The sequence below is a fragment of the Leucopleurus acutus genome (genome assembly GCF_964270905.1).
Source record: "Leucopleurus acutus genome assembly, chromosome: 16".
NCBI lineage: Eukaryota > Metazoa > Chordata > Mammalia > Artiodactyla > Delphinidae > Leucopleurus > Leucopleurus acutus.
Window position 1 is genome coordinate 56,172,412 of NC_139158.1, and position 11,493 is coordinate 56,183,904.

At 44.1% G+C, this 11,493-nt stretch overlaps 1 protein-coding gene across 1 annotated transcript in view; it reads left to right on the forward strand.

Annotated features, from left to right (window-relative positions):
* Nucleotides 1-8,049, forward strand: part of SLC23A2 (solute carrier family 23 member 2) — a gene marked incomplete at its 3' end in the record, with an annotated part of 147,621 nt that extends 139,572 nt beyond the window's left edge. The window contains exons 13-16 of the mRNA XM_082856961.1: nucleotides 3,034-3,163; nucleotides 3,852-3,989; nucleotides 4,844-4,939; nucleotides 6,515-8,049. Of these exons, the coding sequence (XP_082713087.1) occupies nucleotides 3,034-3,163; nucleotides 3,852-3,989; nucleotides 4,844-4,939; nucleotides 6,515-6,747 (597 nt within the window). The remainder of the gene's footprint in view (nucleotides 1-3,033; nucleotides 3,164-3,851; nucleotides 3,990-4,843; nucleotides 4,940-6,514) is intronic.
* Nucleotides 8,050-11,493: the final 3,444 nt, after the last annotated feature.

Genomic DNA, 11,493 nt, shown 5'->3' on the forward strand with positions numbered 1-11,493 from the left:
GATCTAGATCTGTGTTATCTAATATGGTAGTCAGTAGCCACATGTGGCTGGTGGCCACAGGAAAGCACAGATACAGAACGTTTCCATCACTGTATGAAATTCTTCCAGACACCACTGTCTGGACCATTGTATCAGACTTCCAGAACAAATAGAAAGAGGGTGATATGTGGCTCTTCCAGAGAATCTACCTCCATTTCCTGGCAACTCCACTGTTTGCTATCCTTTATCCAGTTATGGCGTTCCATGTACAGACATGGACATTCTAACTATTTGATCAGAGTTGAGGCTGCCTACCCCATTGTGTGTTCTGAAGTTCTGAGGGTTGAATGGGTTGGATTCCATGTGCAGGACTTCTCTGCTGAGTGTGTTCCAGTGTCTGTCCCACAGAGAAGGGCAGCATGACATGGTAGGGAGGTGGCTGCTTTGGATCCAGCCTTGGTTCCATCACATTCTCCTAAAGTGACCACGGGCAAGAAACGTCACCTCTCTGAGTTTCTATACCCTTGTCTATAAAGACAACTCACAAGGTTTTGGAATTAATAACTTGATGTAAAACACTTAGCATGTGCTTAAATAAGCAAAATAGAGATACTGTTATATGATATTTAGCCCTAAGTTTATTTCTAGGAAGAGTAAACACCATCTTCCCTGGCTGGACTATCTCTCTGATGGTATCCAGAGGGAGGTCATTTCTCCTCTGCAGCATACCACCCTGTTGAACACTTTGGAAAGTCAGAAATGCAGTGTCGATTTTTCAGTGGCCCTAGGCAAAGCCACAGTTCAGGAAGGAGATCAGAAGGGAGTCTGGGAGGTGATTCCAGGGAGTGGAGAAAGGAGATGTGAAGGCTCCATGTAAGCACCAGCAGGGCAGGGATTTTTAGGGCTGTGTCTCTGGTGTTTGGAACAGAAATGTGTAATAGGCACTCACTTAATGTTTGTTGAACAGAAGAATGGCTAACTTGCTGCTTTTTTTGGACAGCATCTAAGGCAGATCAGCCTTCCTTGCATGGTTTTCATAAAAGATTTGTTGTTTCAGGCATCCCTAGGGCCAGCTCAGCCCTCCCCCCTGCACACCTAACTGGCCTGACCCTGCTGGGAGGTGGATCCCTCTGTCTGGTTGCTCTTTCTCTTAACTCATGCCTCAAGACCATCTCCAGGGAACCCTCCCCAACTTTTCAGAGTTTTCTCTTCCCACTGGACTCCCACGCAACATAACAATTGCAACAGTACAATTATTTTATCATAAGCTTGTGACTTACTCATCTTTGTATCCACCACCGCCCCCCATCCCAGTTTCCCAAGTGCTGGTCACGTAGTAGGTCCTTGAAAATGCTGAAAAACAAGCTATTTGTAAATGAAAGCCTTCCTAATCATGTATTACAGCCAAGTGTAAGTCACTTTTGCTCCGTTTGCCAGTTTGCATGACCTTTTTACCGCTCCCCTGAACATAGTGGTGGTATAATGGGAGGAACTGTAAATTGGAGTAATGGACGCTAGGCTCCAGTGTCAGCTGTGACTGATTCTAGCTGGACAGCTCAGTAAAATCTTCAATTCTTATTCTGAAATTGACCTTTGGGCACATTGAGAAGCTGTCGGAAGGTCCAGCCCAGCATCATCCAGTAGAACAGTGCAATAGTGGAAATGTTCTGTACCTGCACTATCCCCTGTGGGAGCCCCCAGCCACACATGCCTACTGAACACTTGAAATGTGACTAGTACAACTGACGGACTGACTTATACATTTCATTTCATTTTAGTTACTTAAAATTTAAGTAGCCATCTTCTATTCACTAAGTCATACATAAAGCCCTGTGGACACTATTCCGTTTCTGGAACCTCTTTTATCCAGTTTACGTCCTCAGGATGTTTTCCTGGGAGAGGCAGCACAGAGTAGGGGCCAACAGTGTAGGATTCTTGAGCCCAGTGCTAGCTCCATCTCTCGCTACCTGGGTGACAGTGGACTAGATGAACGCTTCTAGAAGGCAGAGATCAAGCTTAACCAATAAAGTTGGGACCACATGGGAAATGCTTTACATGGTGCTGCAGAAGTCCAGAGTTGGGGAAGCCAAGCCTTGGAATCAAAGAAGGCTTTGCAGAAGAGGTAGCATTGGGGTCGTATTTTGAAGGATGTGTCTGAGAACTGGCCAGAAGGGGGATGAGAACCCGAAGACTTAGGCAGGGGACTGACCTCCCAAGTCACGATGTTAAAGAGGTCACTCCATCATAGTGGAGAGGACATGTGGGCAGAGGAAAGGCCAGAGGCAGCAATTTCAGGTGGGAGGCTGTCAAATAACCTAATGCTTCCCAGGTGCTGTTCAGACTATTTTATATTGCATCTCATTTAATCCTCAAAGCAGAAGCACACCGTTCATTGTTACAGAGATGAGGATCCTGCCACCCAGAGAAGCTAATGCCTGTCTCATAGTTAAGAGGTGGAGCAGAGACAGGAGCCAGGCAGCTCCTGCACTCTTTGGTCTCCAGGCTGTGCCACCTCTAATGAGTAATACACCAGGAGGAAAAGTAGTTCCAGAAATGTTTGGGGGTTTTGTCTGATTTGCCAGAACCCAGAAGAGAAGCAGGAGCCAAGTGTAGTTTTTGCATTTGAGACACTAGAAGATCATCCTGGCCAGTGACTGTGGGCATTAGAAACCCAGGACCAGAGCGCAGGAGCAGGTGCACACTGAGGTGACATTGCCCAGGGCTCGGAGACGCAAAGGCTGAGCCCCAGGATCCCCGTAGTCAAGGAGAGCAGAACAGTCAGCTTCTGGCAAGAACCGGATGGGATGGGAACAAGGAAAGGTGGTGGTAATCTTTTTACTCTAGTTGTGTTTATAGTAATATTTATGTGTTTAGAGTATTGAGATCAATCCTCATTGTGAAATGAGACTGAACCCTCTTAACTAAAAGTTTTAAGAGTAATCCAGATTTTGTCTGTGGGTTTTGTCACATTTTCCCGCGGGGCCTGAGTAGTTGTGTGTGCTGCTGGAGGGCCTCAAGGTTAACGCCTGTCTCTGCCCTCTGTGTGTCCCACAGGTTGGCAGTCGTCGGGTGATACAGTACGGTGCAGCACTCATGCTGGCGTTAGGCATGATTGGAAAGTTCAGTGCCCTCTTCGCCTCGCTCCCGGATCCTGTGCTTGGCGCCCTCTTCTGTACTCTTTTTGGTAAAATTCCATTTCCTTGATAGCCGGCTTCCTTCTCAGGCTCCTTTTCTTTCTTCACATTTGCTAAGGAATCCCTTCAGTGAGATTGAAGGTAACGATAAATTTCTTTTTTAAAATACAAAAGGATATACCTTAAAAACATATAAACAATATATCACTTTCTGAGTTGAGTTGATGTTAAAGGTAGAATAATTGAGCTAGGAAAAATCAAATTAAATTTTATTCCCTCTAGTTGCCATTTCTAATTGATTTAAACTCAGGTATCTTCCCTTCTGGGCCATTTAAAACTGACCATTTTTATGATGGGACTCGATTTGATCTCTGTGCCATTCAGCTATAGTAATCAGGGACTTGATATTTGGGTGCATTTCCCAATGTAATTGAAATTGTTTGAATCAAGTTTTTGAGGGAGAGCCAATGTCCTTAGTTTTTTGCCTGGTCTAAAAAAAGCATAGTGTGATGTTTATGCCCCTTATTTAGGCCCAAATAGTGCCTAGGCCGAGGGTCATTTGGATCAGAGACCCAGGTGGTCACATTTTGGTCCCTGTCCTGTCACTACACAGTCTCCCAACCTGTTTCTGATGGGACCAAGAAAGGACATTGTAGGGAGTCTGTCTTCAACAGTGTATCTGTCATCCATGCCATAGGTGAGATAATGGAACTTGTGGTCTAATGTTTTTCTCTCCAGGAATGATCACAGCTGTTGGACTCTCTAACCTGCAGTTCATCGATTTAAATTCTTCCCGGAACCTCTTTGTGCTTGGATTTTCAATCTTCTTTGGGCTTGTCCTTCCAAGTTACCTCAGACAGAACCCTCTCGTCACAGGTAGGGAAAACAGGCCTTGAATCTTGTGGGGAAGTTAGAACCACAGCCAGCACTTCACAAACAGCTCATCACCAGTTGGAGGGTACTTTAGAACTTCAGGAATCATTTTGTTGAATGTTCATCTATGTTTTTCATTTAAATCCCACTTGACTGAAGCTTATCTGGAAGCCCTTTGCACTCCTAACCACCTGTTTTCCATAGCAGGTGAACCATTTTACATTCCCACCAGGTATGTGGGACACAGTGATTTCTATTTCTCCATATTCTCACCAAACATGTTATTTTTCTGTTGAGGATCATTATATTTTTAAATATAGAAAGTGTGTGAACTTCTGTCTTAATTTATCTCATTCATGTGATAACATCTTTAGAAATAAAGTTGCTCCTAATTAAAAGAAGCTAAGCACTAATTAGTAACCCAGAATTCTGAAGCCCTTCGTTTGATTGCTGACCCCACAAATATTTTTGTTGTCTTGTTATTCACTTTGTAAAATTTTCAGCCTTACAACAGCCATCTTTTATATTGATTTTTTTTTAATCTGCAAACAACACCACCCTCCACCCCCAAAGTCTTCATAGTTCATTACAGGTTGAACTTCACTGTATTAGATTTATCATCTGTGAACCATTGTTAGGAATTTTCCTTATGGAGATAACTTTTGATTATTGTTGAAAGCATTCATAGTAGTTTAACATGTTACTGGCAAAAATTTATCTACACATGCATAGCAGAAATTTACACTTTTATGCACTGTATTGACGGACTGGCAATTAGTGTCCACCCCAGTGTTCCTTTCTAAGTCAAGAGCAGGCCTATTCTGGCTGGCAGTGACCAGTTGCTATGTCATTTTCAGGGATAACAGGAATCGATCAAGTGTTGAATGTTCTTCTCACAACTGCTATGTTTGTAGGAGGCTGTGTGGCTTTTATTTTGGATAACACCATCCCAGGTATGTGGTATATATCAAACATGCTTATTACATATGTGACTTACTTTTTTTGACAAATAAATGTGGGAAGCAGGAAGAGTGAATCAGTTCAAAGCAATCACTGGTTAAAACTGTCTTTTCTAAAGTGGTTAAGATGACACTTTCAGCCACCTTTCATGAATCACTTTTTTGCTAATAAACTTAGTTTTTTTTTTTTCTTCTTGCTGAATTACATTTAAGAAAAAGCAGGTGAATTCCTTGCATATGGTGAAGTGGCAGCGGGATGCCTTAAGCATGCTCCAGCTGCCTGCCCTTCTGCTCAACCTTGCCTGGAGCTCTGCAGTTTGGCTTTCATTGACTTGTTCACACACTCCTGAGCCAGCTGCTACCAGTGGGCAGCACTTCTCCTTGTGGAGCCTGTCCTTTAAATGAGTCATTGCAGAGGCAGGCCACTGCCAGGACCAGTGCCTGAGAGATGTATGGAGGCAGCTCTCTCTCCAACACCCATAGCCCTTGTTTCACAGCTGGTGCGTTCTATGCCAAGTGCTGGGTGATGGACTAGGATGTGATGTCGGCCCTGCCTTGTGGCCTTCCCAGCTTCCTAGAGGAGGCTGCTTTGTATCGTTGTAAAGTGCTGCCATGGACGCACTGGTAGATTCATCCGCTGTCAAGGAAGGATGATGTTTATTCTGGAGCTTGAAGGTTTTATTGAGATTTTGCCCGTAACCTACCTCCAAAAAGCCTCAATCAAGAAGAGGTTACTAGGGGCGCGAGGGGTGAACACATCTGGCAGAAGGAATCACACACATGAATAGGTGGAAGGTGTTCGATTTGTGGGAGGCCAGTAACATCCTCTTTCTCTCCTAAGTCAGCACTAAGTGAGAGAGAGACAAAGGAGTCAGGCAGATGGAAATTAAAGTCAATGTTATTACTGAAATGCCCATGGGAGGGCATAGCTTATATGTGAGAGGTTCCTAAGCCCTGCACCATAGAGTCAAGCTCAACACCCAGGCTCAGGCAGAGAAGTACATTGTTAGGGCTCCCATGTAGCTAAAAGCAGGTGCCAGTGCTCCTCTCTGCACTGGAAAGATTTTTGAAAAGGAGTCCAGGAGTTGCTGAACCCTGTAGGTCCAGATCTTTCTCCCTGACTCATCTGTCAGGGTACAGAATTGCCAGGAGTGTTATGCCAGTGGCAATTCATCCTCACAGGAGCACAACAAGTGGGGAATATGTGACAAATGCACCCCCCCACCCACCGAAATGGAGCAAAACAGTATAAAAAGTGATATGTCTGGATGAGTGGTGGGTGGGTGTGCAATGACCAAGTGGTGAAGGCATTGTGAGATGTAATAATGACTCTGGGCCCCATTTTGCAAGATCAGATCAGCGTTTTAGAGAGAAGTGGTTCTTTTGAGGGATTAGTGATTCTTAGATTTCTGGATTGGGCATCAACTACTCCTCAAGTGTTCTTTGTGTCATCCCATTCCTTTCAATCTATGAGACAGCAGCAGTGGAGAATCTCAATTCTTGGTAGAACTATTTAACTAAACATTCCATTGTTCTGTTTTTGTTTTGTTGTGTGTGTGTGTTCCACAGGTACTCTAGAGGAAAGGGGAATCAGGAAATGGAAGAAGGGCGTGGGCAAAGGGAGCAAGTCTCTTGATGGCATGGAATCCTACGACTTGCCATTTGGCATGAACATTATTAAAAAATACAGATGTTTCAGCTACTTACCCATCAGCCCAACCTTTGCAGGTTACACATGGAAAGGCCTCAGGAAGAGCACTAACAGCCGGAGTTCAGATGAAGACTCGCAGGCCACAGTATAGCCGTAGCTCGCCCTGTGGCCCAGCCGCAGTGAGGCATGAACCTGTAGTTCCTTGCTGAGTAACAAGCAGTAACATATATGTTTGTAGATCTGCATTTACATTGTCCACCCCAGAGCTAAGACAGATTACAAGTAGCTTTTTTGTTGTGGGTTGTGATCCTGTCTAATATGGTGTCTCACCTATCTTTTTATTTAAGCCCTTGACCCTTTGCCCTTGAGAGCATCCATTGCTGGCCATGGTCACTGAATTTGAAGTTCCTGTCCTCCCGTGGGAGTGGATGCTTAAAGCCCACAGCGATTCCTTGTTTTCAGTCCCCTTCTAATACCCTGTGCTAGCTTTCTTACAGGCCACCTCCAGGGTCCAGGGGCTTTCTGTGCTTGGAAGCACCAGGACCTTCACCTGCAAAGACCTCCTCTGGTCAAGGGACACCAGTATCCTTGCATTGTCAAATGAGATTCTGTGTTCCCTGATACTCCTGTAGGAGGTGGCTGCTGGCCAGTTGAAAACAGTGACATGCTTACCCTATCCCCAAATCTGTGCATGGGTAAAGTCTGTACAGATATAATTAGAATGGAAATTGGGGGATTGGACGGGAAGGGAAGGTACCTTGAAATCAGTATCTGATTCTCAACTACACTTTCTTGGTGCCACCCTGGCCCAAGCTGGGCCAGCACATCTCATATTGGCCTCTTTTTGTTTACTAGTAGCTGAGACACTCTAGCTGGCATTTCTCACTCCTGGCTGGTGTGACGGGTATAGAGTGCCCATGAGGGCACCAAGCAGGTGTTTATGGGAGTCTTGGTTCTGCTGACATGTGGATGTCAGTTATTGTTGTGTGTATCTATTATTACAAGATTTTATTCCTATTTAATGTTATTGACTATAGATTTTTGAAATCAGTGTTTTTCCATGTGACCCTCTTACCTTACATCCCTATTACTTGTCCCTCACCTCCTATCCCCCATTAAGAAAGGAACCAGCATTTGTAAAGCTGTAGACACCGTCAGGGAAGCTTGTTGTCCTGGCTCTTAAAGGCCAGTAACCATTATTGCGGTTGTGTTTTGTATTGCTTGATACCATGAAAGTGTAAATACATAATGCTTAATCTATTTATCAAAACTGACTACTGGACCAGAGCCCAGAAACCATGGGTTAAGTTATAGTGAATTTGTTTTGTGAAGAAGGGAAGCTGGGGCAGGTGACAAACAGCCGCCATATTGAATGGTGCGGCCTCCTGGTAAATTAATCACTGCAGTTGTGTTGCCATTCATATCTGGCAGTTAAGGCTTAAGGAGACTTTCTGTGAGTTGCCATGTTGAATGTCCACTGGATTTTGATTTTGCAGAGGGGAAGATTAGATCCCCTGGCCAAATGCTGCCTTTCCTGTTTAAGTTATTGCTGAAGGTAGTAAGAAGAGCAGCTGGCAGGCCCCCTCTGTTGAATTCTAATTAATAATATTAAATTGTTTCTGATAAAAATGACTTTTATTGAATTTGGCTTGAAATTTGCAATCAAAGAAAAATCCTGAGTGACCTCGTTTCTTGAGGTAGTGCTTCTTAAGTATTTACCTGGTTGTTTACCAGGCAGTGAGCACATGGCGAACTTCCTGCGCCCGCCCGCAACTGGCTCAGCTTACCACACTGGGATGTCTTTGGCAGCATTATTGTGTCACTACAGCCTCCTTGATTCCTGTAAAGTTTGGGGCTTTAAGGCCTATTCTGGCAAGAACACTTCAGAGCCACTGCATTGTTTTGCCAAGACCTTATTGCAGATTAAGTAAAGAACTTAGATTCTAAATTTAAATTTGTATGGTATGTTTTTTTGAAGTGTATTTGGTGCGTATTTACTTTAGAAGCACACTGGTTAAATGATTTTCATCCGTTTGACTTGGTAAGCCCTTGAGGCTGACAGCCCTAGTTGTCCCCTTAGTTGCTTAGTTCCTTCTATTTGTATTTTGCTCAGCATCTCCAATTTCTCTCCTCTGAACAATGGGGAAAATTGTAAAACATCCCAGAGATTGCAGTATTCTAGCTCTCTAGATGAGCAGAAGGACCAAATATCCAAATGAAAGCCTCTGAACCATTGGTAATTCAGGAACAAGTTCCTTTCGGCTTAACTTGACCCAGGAATCTTCCCTCCCAGTGGGTAACACTCAGGGCATGTGCTTCAGATGTCTAGGAATCCTCTCCCTTCTGAAAACTCTCCTGGGCTGGGCTTATTGAGAGGTTTCAGATCTGCTGGTCTGGGGGGATATTTTCCATAAGCCTTCAAATGTGCAAAGAAGCCCTGTGCCCACACCTCCTATTGGAAAAAGAGGGTTTTTGCCCTTCTTGTTCCATTGGGGCCAACTTAGATTCTCTGTCCAAGGTGGGGGAAGGGGACAGGAGATTAGGAAGTCTGTCCTCTGGCTAGCAGATATGCTACAGAACGAGTCTGTAGTTGAAAGAAAAATATATTCATCTGCTTCTTGTGTTTAAGCACACACCTGAAGGGGAGGTTTGGGGGGACACAGTGGCCATGCACGGTCTGTGCCTGTGCACCTCCCACTTGCATTGCTGGGGCCACATACCCACTATGCTTTGGCCAATAGAATGTTTTAGGATATTTTGGATGTGAATGTCCTTGGGCAGGGCATTCACCCTCCAATTCCCACATGAACACCTACCCACCGTTTTCACATTTACATTGGTGATCCTGATGTGGAAAGTAGAAACTTATAAATGGGACAGCAGATGCTGCAATATCACTGTGGTGGCAAGGGCGAACCCACCACTGGTTTTGATAAAATATCTAAATGGTTCACAATGGGAAGTGGCTCCAGTCTTTGTAGGCGATTTCCATTCTCATTCTCACTAGGGAATTAAACATAGATTCATTGATACAGAATCTTTCTTAAGATGATTTCAAATGTTAGATTGTAGTAAGTTTCTTGTGATTGATCAAGGCAAGGGAAGTGGCTTAACCATGGGTCCTGATGGTTTCTCGTTTTCATGGTAACAGAGTCACACACAGGATTTGCTTCATACTGTAGAATACTGACTTTCATGATGACAACCTGGTTTATGCATGAATATTACAGTATTTCCATATAGTAAAATAACATTTCTACCCAGGATAATAGTCACAGTTTTCCAGGGAGGGAATGATAATTTTCATGACAATGTCATGTGATGATAGAATTTCTCCATTGATGAATCTTTCGTATGTGTGTATACTTTATTTACCCATGCATATATTTTATGACCATGAGCTAAGTTGTTATTTCTTTAATTCATGTCTCTGCTGAAATATTGGTACTAGCAACTTAGACTTGAAGTTGGCAACTATAATCTTCCATAATATCGATGCCACAAGAGTGGTCAGGCCAGATAGGAGACGAACAAGGAGCTGTGGCGGAAATCTCATCAGTCATCAGAACCTGTCTGGCGCAAAGAAAGGCAGCATCCTGCACACTCACCCCCACGGCTTGGGGTGGATGCTCAGCTGCAGGCAGCAGGCCTGGCATGACTGTTGCTGCCCCCTGGTGTGCTCACCCAGCTGTGCCCCCTGGACACGGTGACAGCCTGAGCTCTCACAGGGCCCAGGGAACCACTGTTGGCTTTAGGGAAACACCTGGGGCCTCACATGCCATGCGTGTTGTGCTCTGTCCCCTTATGATTTGACACAGAGAATAGGATCTCCCCCACCCTCCACCCCTCCCACAGTCACAACTGGAGTAGTGCAAGAAGATTGCCTGTTTTTGCCCGCGTTCAGCATCTGCCCATGGACCTGTGAAGCACATTAGCGCAGAGGATCCCTTTTCAGCAGCCTCCACACATTCCTGTCCTTTTAGTCTGTTCTTGACTGTGCCTCGTCTTCACTCTACACTAGTAACATCCAGCCTCCTTAGAATTGCTCGGTGTGTTTCCCGACACTTAGGACACCCTTCCCAGTGGTGCCGTCTTACTGACAGTCAAGTTAATACCCTTTTTGTTCGTTCGTAACAACCTTTGTTTGACATGTTAATAAATTTCTGACTGTTCTTAAAACAGTGGGGATGCCTATATTTTCCTTAAGTTTTTGTGACTGACTTTGGCTATATACCTTTCTGGGATTTTGTTTGGTTTTTATTTTGCATACTGAGGGTATTTGGGGTGGGGTTGTTTTTTGAGATGTCTAATTCTTTTATGGAGTTTTTAAAAAGAATTTTCATATTGTTTTTCTAACATGGCTTCATTAAACGTTTAAGTATTTTAAAAATATGTAATATTTGGACCAGATGTTGTGAATAATAGTAGAGATAAAGCTATTTTATTCTGTATTTTTAAAACTGTTCCGTACAAATAAAAGCTCTCCTGGACACAGTTCTGCTGTTCACATACCTTCTTTGGCTGGTCTTTAAAGAAACCTGTCATTATTTAAAAGTCATCACTTAGGGGAGGAAACTCGACCAGTAAAAAGTTTAGTTCAACAAGTTCACCTTTGTTAGATACATTGAAGACTCAAAGGAGGAAAGCAGTTGTTGAAGTATCATTGGCCCCCACAGCTAGAGAACCACGGTGGGCTCCTTGGGAGGATGCCCAAGGGGGAAGGGAGACCTTGGTTAGAGGATGCACTCATGCTGGACTTTGGCGTGAAATTATGAGTCTCTTAGTAAGTTAGTGACATCTGGAGGCTGGAGACCTTTTAGGGACCAGAAAGGCTGTCGTGTCCACACAGTGGAATCAAAGGCTCCAGAGCAGTCTTGGGCCCTTCAGGCCGACTATT